The sequence below is a fragment of the Haliotis cracherodii genome, unplaced genomic scaffold (assembly GCF_022045235.1).
Source record: "Haliotis cracherodii isolate W230 unplaced genomic scaffold, xgHalCrac1.p SCAF_14, whole genome shotgun sequence".
NCBI classification, from domain to species: Eukaryota; Metazoa; Mollusca; class Gastropoda; order Lepetellida; family Haliotidae; genus Haliotis; species Haliotis cracherodii.
In genome coordinates, this window is record NW_027266269.1 from 39,511,769 (window position 1) to 39,531,122 (window position 19,354).

The window sequence follows — 19,354 nt, forward strand, 5'->3', positions numbered from 1 at the left end:
ACACACGTCAAGCCCACTATCTACCTACCCTAACGTCAAGCTCACGATCTACCTACACACACGTCAAGCCCAATATCTACCTACACACACGTCAAGCCCACTATCTACCTACCCTAACGTCAAGCTCACGATCTACCTACACTAACGTCAAGCCCACTATCTACCTACCCTAACGTCAAGCCTACGATCTACCTACACCCATGTCAAGCCCACTATCTACCTACCCTAACGTCAAGCCCACGATCTACTCACTCACACGTCAAGCCCACTATCAACCTAACCTTACGTTAAGCCCACTTCCTACCTAACCTAACGTCGTCTCCTACCTACACTCATGTCAAGCCCACTATTTACCTGACTTGACGTCAAGCCCACTATCTGCCTAACCTTACGTCAAACCCACTTTCTACCTAACCTAACCTAACGTTGTCTCCTACCTACTCTATCGTCAACCCCCTACCTACCCTAACGTCAAGCCTTCTACCTACCTACCCTAACGTCAAGCCTTCTACCTACCCACCCTATCGTCAAGCCTTCTACCTACCCACCCTATCGTCAAGCCTTCTACCTACCCACCCTAACGTCAAGCCTTCTACCTACCAACCCTTACGCCAAGCCTTTTACCTACCCACCCTTACGTCAAGCCTTCTACCTACCAACCCTAACGTTAAGCCTTCTACCTACCTACCCTAACGTCAAGCCTTCTACCTACCCACCCTATCGTCAAGCCTTCTACCTACCCATCCTATCGTCAAGCCTTCTACCTACCCACCCTATCGTCAAGCCTTCTACCTACCCAACCTATCGTCAAGCCTTCTACCTACCAACCCTAACGTCAAGCCTTCTACCTACCCACCCTATCGTCAAGCCTTTTACCTACCAACCCTAACGTCAAGCCTTCTACCTACCCACCCTATCGTCAAGCCTTCTACCTACCCACCCTAACGTCAAGCCTTCTACCTACCCACCCTAACGTCAAGCCTCCTACCTACCTAACGCCAAGCCTCCTGATAAATGCTTTAAGCATTCGCTTGACACGCCGAAGGCCCAGGTTCGATTCCCTAATGGGTGAATATTGCTAAAAGGGGCATAAAACCATACTCACTCACTAGTAGGGACGAAGGAGGCCCAATCATGAAAGACGACGTGTGACGTCATGATCGGTCCTACATGCAGCTCGGATATTCCGACTATCTAGACAATTTGTACCTCGTGAAACATGGTTGTTCGTTCTCTCGCCATGGCTCGGCATTATTTCACGAGAGTCCGATAATCGGTAATTCTTCATGAGTAGATGATTAAATATATTGTCCCTTCCTCGTGTCTAGGCGTGGCTTACGTCATGGACGCCATGGTTGGCAACTGCTCCGTGACGCCCATCAATGCCACAGGCTTCGACGCCAAGTCCCTGGACGCCGGGAAAGTTCGGATCAGGACAGACAAGGAGTTCTTCTACTTCAGCAATGTCCCTTATGAATATGCTGGGCAGGTATGAGTACATGTGTGCTTGACAACTACAGTCCTCGGACAATGGGACGGGCTGCATTAGTAATATTTGTAATATGTTGAGGTAGTCATGTGACTAATGCGTGTCCTCGACACGCCTAAGACCTTGATGGGAAATCCCGAACAGTGTGAATTGTATTGCTATCCTTCACAGTGATCTTGTTGGAATATTGCAAAGAGCGACGTAGATTCTATTCATTCAGTTAAACTACATGTAAAATATATATCAATCTGTCTCATACAGCCGTTTTAACACTTTTTCTATCAGAAACGTCCACAGCTGGGGTGAATACTTCACGTCACTTACACTCGCTATACTGCCGGTCACAGAAGGTTATGGGTGCTACTACTGAAACCAAAAAGAAATGGTTATTTGATAGAGGAATATAGGCGATATTCCATGCCTCATACCACAAAAAATGGTTATTTGATAGAGGAATATAGGCGATATTCCATGCCTCATACCACAAAAGAAATGGTTATTTGATAGAGGAATATAGGCGATATTCCATGCCTCATACCACAAAAAAATGGTTATTTGATAGAGGAATATAGGCGATATTTCATGCCTCATACCACAAAAAGACAGCCTAGTAACGTTAATTACGATTGTAGTATTTCGGTCAAATCCAATTTCCATGCGTCTACTTTCTATTCCCCGGCAGTGAATCTGAGGAAGACAGCCATAACGGAGTGCCTTGGTGGATAAATGCCAAGAGTAATAGCAATACAAAATGGATTGGCATGCGTCTCGTTTTTGATAATCCAACACTCAAACATACATCTATTTAAAGGGCTCATTAATAACTGATTACAGTAAACTACGGTTATAACGAACTCAAAGGGACCACTGATACAACAGTAGTTCGTTATATCCGTCAGTTCGCTATAAGCGTATACAGCATACTGTATACAATCAAATGGGAGGGACAAAATAATATTTTCGTTATATCCGTCAGTTCGTTATAAGCGTGCTCGTTATAAACGTAGTTTACCGTATATGAATTTGCAATCTTAATCCTTATTGGCCCATCGCTGAATTGTTAATATGGACGCCACCGAGCTTCTCCAAAATGTTGGAAGACCAAAAGTAACACCTGAACTAGTTATGGCACAAAGGATAACTAATTACGCCCTTTCTGCAATAAACACCTGTGTACAAACTAGCACGTAGGGTTTTTGTGTAGAAGAAAGCAACTGCTTGAAATAGCATGATAATGTAAGCCTCCATTGGAGATTTTGCAGCGCTTGGTTTATAGCTTGATAGCAACCCTTGAGGCAAGTATGCAGGTCCCGGTGTGACGTCATCAGAATCTGTTGACAGCGAGTGGTACGTGGCATCAACTGTGACGTGTGGACCGCCCGGAGAGTCGGCTACCCCGCTGGTTACCCCAACGCCATCAGTATCTGGGAGTGGTACTTCGCCAGCGTATGTACCTCACACTTTTTGCATAGCCTATGCTACTCAAAAAAGTTTAAACAACACCCGCAATTGGACGGCTGTGCGTTGCTATACCCACCAACCATGACAGATTAACTTTAGTTACATGATCAAAACTTTAACTTTTGAGTGGTTTATACAGAATGTAATTTACGAGTGACGAGGAATGACGGATTAACTGTCCCGAGTGAAATTACAGTTGAAAGAAAGTTGTAAGGACTTTGATGATTAGTTTCAAGAGTGACAAATAAGCCCTCATTCCTCGTCACGAGAAGTGTATTGTTTTAGTTTGCCCATCGTCAAGTTTTAAATAAGAAGCCAAAAGACAAATACTCCGGAGATGTCCATACAATGAAAAAAAGTCCCTATCATTACCAAGTCGCTGTTGTATGCTATACTTCTTCCGCTTGTGTCTGTTATACTCCGGAGATGCCCATACAATGAAACAAAGTCCCTATCATTACCAAGTCGCTGTTGTATGCTATACTTCTTCCGCTTGTGTCTGTTATACTCCGGAGATGCCCATACAATGAAACAAAGTCCCTATCATTACCAGGTCGCTGTTGTATGCTATACTTCCCCCGCTTGTGTCTGTTATACTCCGGAGATGCCCATACAATGAAACAAAGTCCCTATCATTACCAAGTCACTGTTGTATGCTATACTTCTTCCGCTTGTGTCTGTTATACTCCGGAAATGCCCATACAATGAAACAAAGTCCCTATCACTACCAAGTCGCTGTTGTATGCTATACTTCTTCCGCTTGTGTCTGTTATACTCCGGAGATGCCCATACAATGAAACAAAGTCCCTAGCATTACCAAGTCGCTGTTGTATGCTATACTTCTTCCGCTTGTGTCTGTTATACTCCGGAGATGCCCATACAATGAAACAAAGTCCCTAGCATTACCAAGTCGCTGTTGTATGCTATACTTCTTCCGCTTGTGTCTGTTATACTCCGGAGATGCCCATACAATGAAACAAAGTCCCCATCTTTACCAGGTCGCTGTTGTATGTTATACTTCTTCCGCTTGTGTCTGTTATACTCCGGAGATGCCCATACAATGAAACAAAGTCCCTAGCGTTACCAAGTCGCTGTTGTATGCTATACTTCCCCCGCTTGTGTCTGTTATACTCCGGAGATGCCCATACAATGAAGCAAAGTCCCCATTCTTACCAGGTCGCTGTTGTATGCTATACTTCTTCCGCTTGTGTCTGTTATACTCCGGAAATGCCCATACAATGAAACAAAGTCCCTAGCATTACCAAGTCGCTGTTGTATGCTATACTTCTTCCGCTTGTGTCTGTTATACTCCGGAAATGCCCATAAAATGAAACAAAGTCCCTATCATTACCAAGTCGCTGTTGTATGCTATACTTCTTCCGCTTGTGTCTGTTATACTCCGGAGATGCCCATACAATGAAACAAAGTCCCTATCATAACAAGGTCGCTGTTGTATGCTATACTTCTTCCGCTTGTGTCTGTTATACTCCGGAAATGCCCATACAATGAAACAAAGTCCCTATCATTACCAGGTCGCTGTTGTATGCTATACTTCTTCCGCTTGTGTCTGTTATACTCCGGAGATGCCCATACAATGAAACAAAGTCCCTATCACTACCAAGTCGCTGTTGTATGCTATACTTCTTCCGCTTGTGTCTGTTATACTCCGGAAATGCCCATACAATGAAACAAAGTCCCCATCATTACCAGGTCGCTGTTGTATGCTATACTTCTTCCGCTTGTGTCTGTTATACTCCGGAAATGCCCATACAATGAAACAAGGTCCCTATCATTACCAAGTCGCTGTTGTATGCTATACTTCTTCCGCTTGTGTCTGTTATACTCCGGAGATGCCCATACAATGAAACAAAGTCCCTATCATTACCAAGTCACTGTTGTATGCTATACTTCTTCCGCTTGTGTCTGTTATACTCCGGAGATGCCCATACAATGAAACAAAGTCCCTATCATTACCAAGTCGCTGTTGTATGCTATACTTCTTCCGCTTGTGTCTGTTATACTCCGGAGATGCCCATACAATGAAACAAAGTCCCTATCATTACCAGGTCGCTGTTGTATGCTATACTTCCCCCGCTTGTGTCTGTTATACTCCGGAGATGCCCATACAATGAAACAAAGTCCCTATCATTACCAAGTCACTGTTGTATGCTATACTTCTTCCGCTTGTGTCTGTTATACTCCGGAAATGCCCATACAATGAAACAAAGTCCCTATCATTACCAAGTCGCTGTTGTATGCTATACTTCTTCCGCTTGTGTCTGTTATACTCCGGAGATGCCCATACAATGAAACAAAGTCCCTATCATTACCAGGTCGCTGTTGTATGCTATACTTCCCCCGCTTGTGTCTGTTATACTCCGGAGATGCCCATACAATGAAACAAAGTCCCTATCATTACCAAGTCGCTGTTGTATGCTATACTTCTTCCGCTTGTGTCTGTTATACTCCGGAGATGCCCATACAATGAAACAAAGTCCCTATCATTACCAAGTCGCTGTTGTATGCTATACTTCTTCCGCTTGTGTCTGTTATACTCCGGAAATGCCCATACAATGAAACAAAGTCCCTAGCATTACCAGGTCGCTGTTGTATGCTATACTTCCCCCGCTTGTGTCTGTTATACTCCGGAGATGCCCATACAATGAAACAAAGTCCCTAGCATTACCAGGTCGCTGTTGTTTGCTATACTTCCCCCGCTTGTGTCTGTTATACTCCGGAGATGCCCATACAATGAAAAAAAAAGTCCCTATCACTACCAAGTCGCTGTTGTATGCTATACTTCTTCCGCTTGTGTCTGTTATACTCCGGAAATGCCCATACAATGAAACAAAGTCCCCATCATTACCAGGTCGCTGTTGTATGCTATACTTCTTCCGCTTGTGTCTGTTATACTCCGGAAATGCCCATACAATGAAACAAAGTCCCTATCACTACCAAGTCGCTGTTGTATGCTATACTTCTTCCGCTTGTGTCTGTTATACTCCGGAGATGCCCATACAATGAAACAAAGTCCCTATCATTACCAAGTCGCTGTTGTATGCTATACTTCTTCCGCTTGTGTCTGTTATACTCCGGAGATGCCCATACAATGAAACAAAGTCCCCATCACTACCAAGTCGCTGTTGTATGCTATACTTCCCCCGCTTGTGTCTGTTATACTCCGGAGATGCCCATACAATGAAACAAAGTCCCTATCATAACCAGGTCGCTGTTGTATGCTATACTTCTTCCGCTTGTGTCTGTTATACTCCGGAGATGCCCATACAATGAAACAAAGTCCCTATCATTACCAAGTCGCTGTTGTATGCTATACTTCTTCCGCTTGTGTCTGTTATACTCCGGAGATGCCCATACAATGAAACACAGTCCCTATCATTACCAAGTCGCTGTTGTATGCTATACTTCTTCCGCTTGTGTCTGTTATACTCCGGAGATGCCCATACAATGAAACAAAGTCCCTATCATTACCAAGTCGCTGTTGTATGCTATACTTCCTCCGCCTGTGTCTGTTATACTCCGAAGATGCCCATACAATGAAACAAAGTCCCCATCATTACCAAGTCGCTGTTGTATGCTATACTTTGCCGTACTTAACCCATCGTCATCATGTTCTGGTTTTGTTCCACATCGGCCCAGGCGGAAGAATACATGACAAACTTTACAGGCAATAAAAGTCTTTATCACAATGCTGGGAATCACATGCATACCTTAAACAAAACACTGGTATTTCACATTTCAAAATTGTTATTGTCTTTAATTTTGAACATTTTCTGTTTACGTTTAACAAAGAAATGAGCAGTTATTGCATTCCTTTCAAAATCTCAAACAGATATTTTTATAGACGTTTCAAGTTCAATCAGAAAGTTGTTCTTATTTCCGTCAAAACTCGCATTTATCGAAGTCTGAATGCATATTTCAGACGCTCTAAGCCAGTCAGAATTGCGTAGATTTGTGTTACAAATTCCTTTGCTACTTATTGCATGATGCTGTGTGTTGTACCAGAGCGAATGGATGGAGAACACGGGGATATCCAACTACTTCTACCTTCCCGTCATGCTGCAGGTGACGTCACAGGCGGTAAGACAGCTGGGGCTTCACGCTACACAATTGTCAGTGAGTGAGTGAGTGAGTTGGGTTTAACGCCATATTGAACAGTATTTCAGTTAAGCCATGGCGTGTCAGATTAATATTTACACCCATAAGCGTGGTCTTGGTGCTGTTACATTACATTACAGCTGTCGTAAGTCAATATTAAATTATGGGAGATACGACACTAAGCGATACGACTTTCGTGTGTCCATGTTAAAGTGTGGGAGATACGATCGCCCCAGCGACTGTCCTCAATATTAAGGTGGGGGAGATACGATTGTCTTAGCGATATGACTTGCGTGAGTCAATATTAAAGTATGGGAGTGACTAATGTCTTAGCACTAGCGTTGCCTTAAATGTATGTTAAAGTTTGTCAGCTACGTTCGTCCTAGCACTAAAGCCGTCCAAGGTCTAGTACCGTCTTACTTCTGTGACTGTCCTTAGCGGGAAGATCGCTTTGTGGAAAGGCCACTGGGATTCAACAGGAGACGAAATGTTTCAGCTAATGTAGGAATTATGTCAGCTGTCGGAATGTATTTGATAATATTAGTGATTTCGTTATATAAAAATGCTGTCAGATTATTTGTATATTATGTTTATATACATAGATTGATATCAGTAGTCTTATTATATGCAGATTATGCCTATTCTAGATTACAAAAAGATTCTGTCCATACATGTTTTCATTAAATCTCACACTGGACCTCACACTGAGCATCATGAGCCAGACACAGAGTCTCACAATTACTCTGAAATTATACATGCAATTGATAGTCACATTGATCTTCACTGTGAACAAGCTATGAACATCCTTCTTACAATCCCGCACAGCCTGTGATGAACGTCATCTACAACATCTACGACTACAGCGAGGGCAACCCTAACATCTGGCAGACTGACATCTCCGCTTGCTTCAACTACACCAACAGAAAGGCCTTCCAGTTGGCCTTCCCAGGTGAGCCCCATTGTCAGACACCATTGACACCTCCCAGCACCACCTGTATGTCCAGGTGAGCCCCATTGCCAGACACCATTGACACCTCCCACCACCACCTGTATGTCCAGGTGAGCCCCATTACCAGACACCATTGACACTCCCACCACCGCCTGCATGTCTAGGTGAGCCTCATTACCAGACACCATTGACACCTCCCACCACCACCTGTATGTCCAGGTGAGCCCCATTACCAGACACCACTGACACCTCCCACCACCACCTGTATGTCCAGGTGAGCCCCATTACCAGACACCACTGACACCTCCCACCACCACCTGTATGTCCAGGTGAGCCCCATTACCAGACACCATTGACACCTCCCACCACCGCCTGTATGTCCAGGTGAGCCTCATTACCAGACACCATTGACACCTCCCAGCACCACCTGTATGTCCAGCAGAGCCTCATTACCAGACACCATTGACACCTCCCACCACCGCCTGTATGTCCGGGTAAGCCTCATTACCAGACACCATTGACACCTCCCACCACCACCTGTATGTCCAGGTGAGCCCCATTGCCAGACACCATTACCAGACACCTCCCACCACCACCTGTATGTCCAGGTGAGCCTCATTACCAGACACCATTGACACCTCCCACCACCACCTGTATGTCCAGGTGAGCCCCATTACCAGACACCATTGACACCTCCCACCACCACCTGTATGTCCAGGTGAGCCCCATTACCAGACACCATTGACACCTCCCTCCTCCACCTGTGTGTCCAGGTGAGCCCCAGCCCAAACACCATGTCAACGCCGAGTGTGTATGTCTCACATTGTCCCCGTTATTCTTCTACAGGAACCTACAGTAAGGATGTGGCCGCCAACCTTAGCAAGTTCAAATTTGCCGTCGTTTCGACCATAGTTGCGCTGGGCGGCATCTCACCCCTCAGGATAAGCAACACACAGGTAATGGGGGCAGTACACAGGTAGTCCAGGCGACTCACAGGTAGTGGGGTCAGTAGACAGGTAGTGGGGTCAGTACACAGGTAGTGGGGTCAGTACACAGGTAGCGGGGTCAGTACACTGGTAGTGGGGTCAGTACACAGGTAGTGGAGGCAGTACACAGGGAGTGGGGTCAGTACACAGGTAGTGGGGTCAGTACACAGGTAGTGGGGTCAGTACACAGGGAGTAGAGGCAGTACACAGGTAGTGGGGTCAGTACACAGGTAGTGGGGTCAGTACACAGGGAGTGGGGTCAGTACACAGGTAGTGGAGGCAGTACACAGGGAGTGGGGTCAGTACACAGGTAGTGGAGTCAGTACACAGGGAGTGGGGTCAGTACACAGGTAGTGGGGTCAGTACACAGGGAGTGGGGTCAGTACACAGGTAGTGGAGGCAGTACACAGGGAGTGGGGTCAGTACACAGGGAGTGGAGGCAGTACACAGATAGTGGGGTCAGTACACAGGTAGTAGGGTCAGTACACAGGTAGTGGGGTCAGTACACAGGCAGTGGAGGCAGTACACAGGTAGTGGGGTCAATACACAGGTAGTGGGGTCAGTACACAGGTAGTGGGGTCAGTACACAGGTAGTGGAGGCAGTACACAGGTAGTGGAGGCAGTACACAGGTAGTGTGTCTGTACACAGGTAGTGGGGTCTGTACACAGGTAGTGGGGTCTGTACATAGGTAGTGGGGTCAGTACACAGGTAGTGGGGTCTGTAAATAGGTAGTGGGGTCAGTACACAGGTAGTGGGGTCTGTAAATAGGTAGTGGGGTCTGTACACAGATAGTGGGGTCAGTACACAGGTAGTGGGGTCAGTACACAGGTAGTGGGGTCTGTACACAGGTAGTGGGTCTGTACACAGGTAGTAGGGTTAGTACACATGTAGATGGGTCTGTACATACATGTAGGTAGTGGGGTCAGTACACAGGTAGTGGGGTCTGTACACAGGTAGTGGGTTCTGTACACAGGTAGTGGGGTCTGTACACAGGTAGTAGGGTCAGTACACAGGTAGTAGGGTCAATACACAGGTAGTGGGTCTGTGCACAGGTAGTGGGGTCTGTACACAGGTAGTGGGGTCTGTACACAGGTAGTGGGGTCTGTACACAGGTAGTGGGGTCTGTACACAGGTAGTGGGGTCTGTACACAGGTAGTGGGGTCTGTACACAGGTAGTGGGGTCTGTGCACAGGTAGTGGGGTCTGTACACAGGTAGTGGGGTCTGTACACAGGTAGTGGGGTCTGTACACAGGTAGTGGGGTCTCTACACAGTGGGGTCAGTACACAGGTAGTGGAGTCTGTTAACAGGTAGTGGGGTCAGTACACAGGTAGTGAGGTCAGTATACAGGTAGTGGGGTCTGTACACAGGTAGTGGGGTCTGTACACAGGTAGTTGGGTCTGTACACAGGTAGTAGGGTCTGTACACAGGTAGTAGGTCAGTACACAGTGGGGTCTCTACACAGATAGTGGGGTCTGTACACAGGTAGTAGGGTCAGTACACAGGTAGTGGGGTCTGTTAACAGGTAGTGGGATCAGTACATAGGTAGTGGGATCAGTACATAGGTAGTGGGATCAGTACATAGATAGTGGGGTCAGTACACATGTATTCAAGGTGACACACAGTTATTCGAGGCGCCACTCAGGTAGTGGGGTCAGTACACAGGTAGTGGGTTCTGTACACAGATAGTGGGTCTGTACACAGATAGTGGGTCTGTACACAGGTAGTGGGGTTAGTACACATGTAGATGGGTCTGTACATACATGTAGGTAGTGGGGTCAGTACACAGGTAGTGGGGTCTGTACACAGGTAGTGGGTTCTGTACACAGGTAGTGGGGTCTGTACACAGGTAGTAGGGTCAGTACACAGGTAGTGGGGTCTGTTAACAGGTAGTGGGATCAGTACATAGGTAGTGGGATCAGTACATAGGTAGTGGGATCAGTACATAGATAGTGGGGTCAGTACACATGTATTCAAGGTGACACACAGTTATTCGAGGCGCCACTCAGGTAGTGGGGACATCACAAAGATAGTGGGATCAACACACAGTGGGGACAACAGACATGTTTTAGTTGTGGAGTGTAGACTGTATCTCGCCTGTAGGTGGACTTCAGTTCCGGTGACGTCCTGGTGAGCTTCACCATCCTGGACAAGGCCCCTATTGCAGGGGACGCCAATACAGGCTTCAACGACATTCCCCTCGCCGACGCAGTCAACTCCATCACAAACAGCGTCAACACTGGCCAGTTTAAGATCTTCCTCGACCACGCATCGTTTCCGTCTGCCCCGGTACGTGTATCATGTCGATGCTGTCAAGTGTTCCAACAACACAATGATCAAACACATATCTTTGGTAAAGTGGGTGCGTGGAAATTTGTAATTTGGCAAGTAATCTGTCACGGCCGACGGGTGTTCTTCTTCTTTTGAGTAGTATAGTTTTGTCTTTCATCACGTCCACATCATTTGTTCCCACGCTTCTAGTTACCATGGGGACCGCCTCACCTCACCTCTCGTTACCATGGCAGTAGAAGCACATGGTAATGATTCCAACCTCTGATTGGTTGAGTATGTTCTATCGTCAACGAAAGTATATATACTGAACCACAAAAGAAACGTCATCCCAAGTAACATTGCATGAAACATTCTCATATAAATATCTGGGTAATTTTTTGTAAAAGTTTCTAAAATTTAACATTACCTTCTCCGGAAAAATGAAATTTGATGATAAAAAACCCCAAAGCAGATGACAATAAAACCGATCATCCAAACGCATCACGGCAACGACCATAGAAACCCGATGCAGGTGAGTTCCGTGTATATTGAAATGGACATGCGTTCCCCCATTTCTTGCCCTATAAAAATCCACCCAGGTCGGATAACATTCATTCGTTATTGAATGGCTACCACATACCAAGATTGACAATTATCAGCGACACCAAGGCCTAGGATGATTGCAAGCTGGACAAACCGCCCGGCAAGGAGCCAATGCTTTTCAAGTCCACGTAAGGACCATATACAGGCTCCAGCAACGGTAACAGACCACCAACACTACAGATGACCGACCACGTAGTTGAAGACCATGGGTCACCACCCGACGTTAGAATCGTCAGATGGTGCATCAGCATCTTCAAGATCGCTTGGTTACTGCTGAAACGTTTCGACAGACCATGGGGACACACAAGCGACACGTAAGTGCGGACACCGTGCGTAGACGATTGACAAGCAAACACCTCCACTGACACAGGCCACACCGAGGACCCATTCTGAAACCACGTCATCGCCGGGGCCATCTTCAGTGGGCAACACAGTACCAGCATTGGCGCCACTAGCAGTGGAGAAGAGTTACTGTATCTCAACAGCAGATGGCAGAGAGAGTCTGTCGACGCCGTGGGGAACGTTATTCGGATGATTGTGTTGTTGAGAGAGACTCGTGGGGTGGTCCGAGCATCATGATGTGGGGTGGAATTGGTCTTGCACAGAGGGTCAGCCCTGGGGTCTTCCAGAACATCGGTTCGGGAGAAGCAATGGCGTCACAGCAGCTCGGTACATTGATCAATTCTTGAGACCACACGCGACACCTCATTTGGCACGTCGCCGCAACCACGAGTTTCAGAATGATAACGCCCGTGCCCATGCTGGGAGAGCACCAAGAAACTCCCTCCAGCAGAATGGCATCAGAACCATGCAGTAGCCTGCCTTCAGTCCCGATTTAAACCCATTGAGCGCCTGTGGGATGAGGTTCAAAAACGGCTGAATGACGTCCGTCCAAGGCCGAAAACTGCAGCTGAACTGCGTCAGGCGTTCCTGGGAGTATGGGCTCAAGTGCCTGTGGCCTTAATCAATGCAACCGCCTCATCCATTCAATGTATCGACGTTGCATGGTCGTCATCAATGCACATGGCGGACACACGAGAAAATGACTTGTGATGCCATTTTCTCAGAGACTAGTGTTGTGTTTCACTTTAAAAACATTTGACACTTAATTTCAACCTTGATGATCAGTTTTGCCAAGTTTCATCTTTTTGATAAGTTGCAAAGTATGTTCACAGTGTTTGGAGAAATAAGGTTTCTCATATAACCTATCCATGATGACGTTTCTTTTGCGGTTCAGAAAACATTAGAATCAATTGAAGACATAAATTGCATAAGTTGAGTGTATTGATGCTTTTAAGTTTATTTAAGGGAGTTTTGGTAAGTACGGAATATTGTTTTCACAGGGCCGGCCCCCGACCTTCTCCGACATCCTCTCCCCCTCCCCTCCCCCTAGCCCACTCCCACCGTACGTTACTTGCTCCGAATGTTCCCCCAGCTTACACAATCCTCTACATTCACAGGGCACACTGACAGCGAAGAAGTACTCGGCCAACTCATGGGACGTTGTTGTCAACGAATATTTCGGGACTCCTTCAAAACAGGGCTACAGTGCAGGTACGGGCAGAAAATCAGTGTCCTCGGGCTATACTAGCAATAGGCCGGTTACCCCGCAACCTGTGCCGGTCACAAGGCCCACTTACTGGTCCGGGGTCCGGTGACTTGCTGGTTGTGTGCCTTTGTACCCCGACGGCGAGGATCGTTACTCACAACATATCAATCATATAATGTCCGGTCCACACTCGATTATTTACAGGTCACAGTCATTGATATATGGTCTAGTGGTAGAGCGTCTGCCCGGAGAGCGGAAGGTCCGGGGTTCGATCCCCGGCCGCTTCATACCAAAAGACGTTAAAAGATGGTACTTGTTGTTACCCTACCTGGTCGGCTCGGAATCAGACACACAGGTGCAGGCACGCGACGTTACTCTATCTCCGAGGATGCGGACCCAGACACATGTTACTGTATCTACTACAGACACGTCCTCATACTTCCACAAAGACAACAAGGTTTTCCGTACACGGCCACGTGGTCTTATATGTTGTGTCTGTTCTCATTCCAGGTGCAATGGCCGGACTTGGTGTTGCCATGGTGATTATTGGACTCTGTATAGGCTTTGGTATCCTATTCGGCATATACAAGATAAGAGGTGGTTCCTTCACCAACAGCTTCTCGCCGAAAACATTTACAGAGAAGGAGATGGAGTGATCGATCCTCGGGCTTCTGTCGAACAGTTTACTTTGTGTTAGGAATAGAAACAGTAGGCGTCCACCGTCGGCCACATGTACATCCAGGCACACATACATGGGTTAGGGTGTGTTCCATTTCATGCGGGGACGTTAAACATATCTCATAATGGTATAGGTAATAAAACTTAATACTTAATATTTATTTCAGACAGAAAGACCTAAATGTTATGGGTTTTTTGTGAGATCCATAGATTGATTCAACCAAATATATGTATTCTCTCTTGCATATAAGGATCACATCCCTAATGTTAAACGATGTTCGGGGTAATGTAGATACCTTGACGTCTCTGTCTCAGTGGGCGACGTGTTTATGTACTATATTAAAAAAAAATACAATTTATAAACAATAACTAGTATACGTATTGTTATATACTCAACGGCAAAGGTAACCGAGATCATAATATTATGCATAGCCATCATTCCAAGAAGTCCCTGTCTCCAAATATCAGACGCTGCAGGTTTGTAGGAATTTCCGAATGCATGTACTATTTATCTCATCAATAAAGAAAATCAAACAATTCGTATTCTGTCAGTCAATGTTCGTGTGTATCATTTAAACAAGTGGTGAAATAACTGGTTACATTCCGGCATGGTTAGTTAAGTGGAAACATTGTAGGTGTGGCTTTCGTGTTATGCGTATTTCGACATATCAAGCTGCCTGGCCAGTTTCACAACGTGATTCATGTGTGCACAGTTTCACAACTGATATAGCTGCAAAACTACGTCTTATGTATCGCCATCATTATGTGATCACGGTTACTTTCACCTTTCATAATACAGTAAACTACAGTTATAACGAACTCAAATGGACCACTAATTTAAGTTCGTTATAACCGTTGTTCGTTATAAGCATACACACAACATCTATAGAGCAAATGGCGGGGACCAAAACCTAAGTTCTTAATATGTCATTTGTTATAAGCGTGTAGATAGATTGACCATGCTTGACTCGCCTACGCGTGGTGGCGGTGTGCCTGCTGCATTCATCACCGTGATAGAGCATCCATTACATTAGAGGTGTGGCATGTTAGAGGTGTATGTAGAGCTTATCATGTTCAACTGTCTCTCTGATCTTAGTATTAATCTTAGTCCTCATCGTAATCGTAAGCGACTAATTAGCAGGTACAGCATTGTCAAAGGCTTCGTCGTCATCTTGTGGATAGAAATCAAGACACAATGTCCATTGTTCCTAATGCCACTCTTCTATGGTTGTAAAAAATATGATTTAAAAAAAAATCTTCTACATATTTTACCAATTTTCTTGATGATTTTGATGATATATATACGTCACTGTATGTGATATGTCGTTAAATGTTTTCTGCTTTTCTACTTTGAACGGTTTCCAGACAAACAGTATTCATCAGTAATTATGTTACTGTAAGTGTTTTTATTTTTCAAAAAAGGAGATTCAGGATCACTACTCTTTTTATTACCACTTCAAAAAAGGCCATTCAGGATCACTACTCGTTTTATTACCGCTTCAAAAAGGCCATTCAGGATGACTAATCGTTTTATTACAGCTTCAAAAAGACCATTCAGGATCACTACAGCACACATATCCGGCATAACGGTATTTATCATCTAATGGCCGGTGTTATCGGTGCGATAAGCTAGTTTGATAAACTTGGTGTCACGATCCGATAAATATGCAAATGAGGACATCAAGGAGGAATTATTTCTGATAAGTCATTCATCGATGCGATGTCCCTTGCTCAATGGTGTATTGACTAGCGTTTACTTCGGACAACCGTTCCTTAATGTTTAGATGTTTTCGTCAACAAAATTGACAGCAAATTACGTGGTACTATGAACAATATAACTGTATCGTCGTAATGATCACCTTGTGAAGTTTATTCAGTGAAAATATTTCTTTAATTTTGATTATCAAGATCTTGATCAAGAATGATTTAATATGATGTATCCGTGTCATAGTGTGACAAAAAAGTAGTAACAAATATGTAAAAGGCGAGCTGTATGCACATTTCGTAGTTCCGAACATATGTTATTTACGTTACGGAAACACCGCTACCGCATATATCCACACGTATGTAATAAACATGATAGGACATGCGTCCTATGGTTATGATACTCATAATATATCTAAATATACCGCTTTAAAATTGTAAATTGTTTCTGTTGTTTCTTATTGTTGGACAAGTGGTGGTCTTAGCTGCATATTCCGGTAGCGATATTAGGTTCATTTTTCTTCGATATATGATTTTGTTCAATTACCATACATGTTTTTTCAATCGTTTTGAAATAAACTTGTGCTTTGAAAATGGGCGTTGTGAGTTCTTTGTCATTGTGGTATTTAGGCGGTATGATAACCAAGTGGCGAAAGTGTATGCTCGTCACACATAAGGGCTGGGTTCGATTCCCGAAAATGATATATATTTATGGTAATCTCCACCATGATAAAACCTTACTAATTTACTCACTCATTGTGGTTTGGTTCACGGAGGCCGTATATAACAGCGTGTCAGCCAGATATGACAGGAAGCCCAAAGATATGCTACTGGTGCTGACAAACCAAGAATCATTATCAGGGCAAATCTGGGATTCGAACCCTCGATCATAGATTTCTGGCACACCTAAGGGACTCAACCCTGCAGAACAAATTGCGGCGCCTTACACGACTTTGCCAACCGTGCCTGCCTCCCAAGTCGCTTTGAACAGTATTTCAGTTATATCACGGCGTGCGATATTCATAAAAGATTAATTGGATTCTGGTACGAGAAAGGGAGGCAATTCTACATGGTGCTGTGCAAGCTATAGAAGCTGGTGCAATGGACTCGTGGATGATGGTTTTGTATGAACATTATAAAATTTTCTTTCGACAAACTGACTGCATGGCATTGTGTTTGGGTTACAGCACATGTTGGAATACGTGGGAAAGATATCGCAGATTTTTTAACCAAATCTGGATAACAAAATTATGTTGATGTATTAGGATATTCGACCAAGCGCTGAAGATTTTGAAACTGTTTACTCAAAGTCTATTTTAAAAAGTTGTCAGCAAGTGGGGGATGTTGGCATGACCCGCCGAAATAAGTACAAACTTTGGCCATCTTTAAAATCTGGTCATAAATGTTGCCGTCGTAGAAGGCGTGATGAGGTCTTTCTGACCCGGCTCCGCCTGTGGACTGAATGCCTACAGAAGTATCACCGATACGCGATCTCTTCTATAAGTAAAATGTGGCCATTGCAAGTTGGAGACGCCTGAAAATGTGGAACACTACCTAATTAAAAGCTCTGGGCGTAATAATATAAGAGAAAAACTCACAAGTACTGTGCTTGAAGTCGGCGACATTTACTATAGCTACAGTTTGGGACTCAGCATCATATATGACTCCGTGTTAGATTTTGTCTCTTCATGGTGAAAAATATGATGTAATTTAGCTTAAACAGCTAAACATCGCTTAGTTCTATGATTGTGAATCATTTTAACATTTAATTCTCTCTCTTCTACTTGTTTTATCGAACGAGTATTTAATGTTTCAGAAATGAAAGTGTCTGTCAAGTAGCAGAGGTTATTCTTCTGTCTTTTATTTTTCCCATCATTAATGTTCATGCATCGAAATGATAATAATTTATGCTGACGTCTCATTGATGTTTTCTAAACGATTTGGCGATGGCTTTTTTGCACTATAATACTTTATGATTCTTATTAAGTTAAGCCAATGTATTGGGCGCAAATACGCCTTCTGTGGGCCCGCGTCGCAATTACACTAAAACACCACCGGCAACAACGAGTCTGCAAGGACAAAGGGACACAACTCTGTATGGTCGATTCGGGCCACAGGACGCCGTGGTTAGTCACGAAAAAAGCCCGAAGGTGATGTTGCCCACTAGATAATCCAAGAGGGCAGAATGTCTCTCTGTCGTGTAATCTAAATGTTAAATTGATCCCCGTCACATGTGGAGACTCACTGCTTAAAACAACCAAGGCACAGAAGGATGACAGCAGCACCACGCATCAGCTGCCACACAGAGTCACAATCAGGGTGTTCATTCAAATTTATAAATAGATAATTGCAAATCAAGGTGAATAGTTGGTAAATAACAATACATTAATACATGATTAACTAAAAAGCAAATTAGTAAGGAATTAAAAGTAGCTGTGACCACAGTCGTATGTAAAGTTTTGAAGGAGCTTTGAATGATTTTTGTGATGTTTTCTTTGATAATTTCTTTATTTTTCTAATCCAATAATTTTTCTAATAAGATAAAAAAAATGTCTAATTTGTTCATTTCTAACATTCAGTAAGCTCCTTTCTGTATAAATTGTAATGTAGGTGGATATTTATTATTTCTAAAGGTGAAAATTATTCATTTTTAGAGCAATAACCATACGTTTTATAGGACTTTTATTTTTCGATAATTAATCCAAAAGATTGGGACATGGTTATCAAACTTGGCCTGTGCGGGATTTCAGTTATATTGTCTTAAAGAAAAGTTACATGTGATGCAGTGACGTTTCGGAATTGTGTATGGAGACTGGATATGTTTAAAACTAGATAGATGTTCATTTAAAGCTATCAGCCTTAATATTTAAGAAAAACATCATACTTTTCTTTTTCATGTCTTAAGCAGAATCTTTTTTCACAATCGGTTTCCTGGGACAAGTTTATTTATTTCGAAAACATCCTTGCCCAAGAGCACATGTTTGGGCTAACAAATCTGGAAACACAATACCTTTTGATCAGAGCCCAAGATCATAGATTCCTGGCACGCCTAAGGGACGTAACCCTCACAAATGGTTAATAATTGATCAGCAGTAAGTTTTAAGTTTATAATGTGTTTCAAAACTGTCGATAGTGTAGGGCGGTTTCGATGTTAAAACACGTTAAAAGTAACTTGCTGTTACCCTGCGTAGTGCTTTGCATGAAGGGGGAAGAAACGACTGGTCGGCTCGGAGTCAATACACTGTGTCTGAGTAGGGTATCCATGTTAAATTGCGGCATAGTATCTCAGTAGAACTATAAACCGATATTAGTCCGGACTACTACAAGCAAGCACTCACGTACATGCACGCACGTGGCTATATAAGTGCAATTCCTCTGAACATTTCAACTCACCTTCGACAAACCTAGAAACATAATCAGGGAGAACTAGGATTCGAACCAACAATCATAGGTTTCTGGCGTGCCGAAGGGACGCAATTCTGCACAGCGAATCGCGGCGCCTAAGACGACTGGGCCACCCGTGCCCCTTCTTAACATACGATAGTGATA

At 44.2% G+C, this 19,354-nt stretch overlaps 1 protein-coding gene across 1 annotated transcript in view; it reads left to right on the forward strand.

Annotated features, from left to right (window-relative positions):
- The window catches only part of LOC139461247 (uncharacterized), a 32,789-nt gene extending 16,390 nt beyond the window's left edge, over window positions 1-16,399 (forward strand). The window contains exons 8-15 of the mRNA XM_071242885.1: window positions 1,329-1,489; window positions 2,831-2,935; window positions 6,974-7,048; window positions 7,892-8,015; window positions 8,862-8,971; window positions 11,104-11,289; window positions 13,335-13,428; window positions 13,934-16,399. Coding sequence (XP_071098986.1) covers window positions 1,329-1,489; window positions 2,831-2,935; window positions 6,974-7,048; window positions 7,892-8,015; window positions 8,862-8,971; window positions 11,104-11,289; window positions 13,335-13,428; window positions 13,934-14,079 — 1,001 coding nt within the window. The 3' untranslated portion in view covers window positions 14,080-16,399. The remainder of the gene's footprint in view (window positions 1-1,328; window positions 1,490-2,830; window positions 2,936-6,973; window positions 7,049-7,891; window positions 8,016-8,861; window positions 8,972-11,103; window positions 11,290-13,334; window positions 13,429-13,933) is intronic.
- Window positions 16,400-19,354: the final 2,955 nt, after the last annotated feature.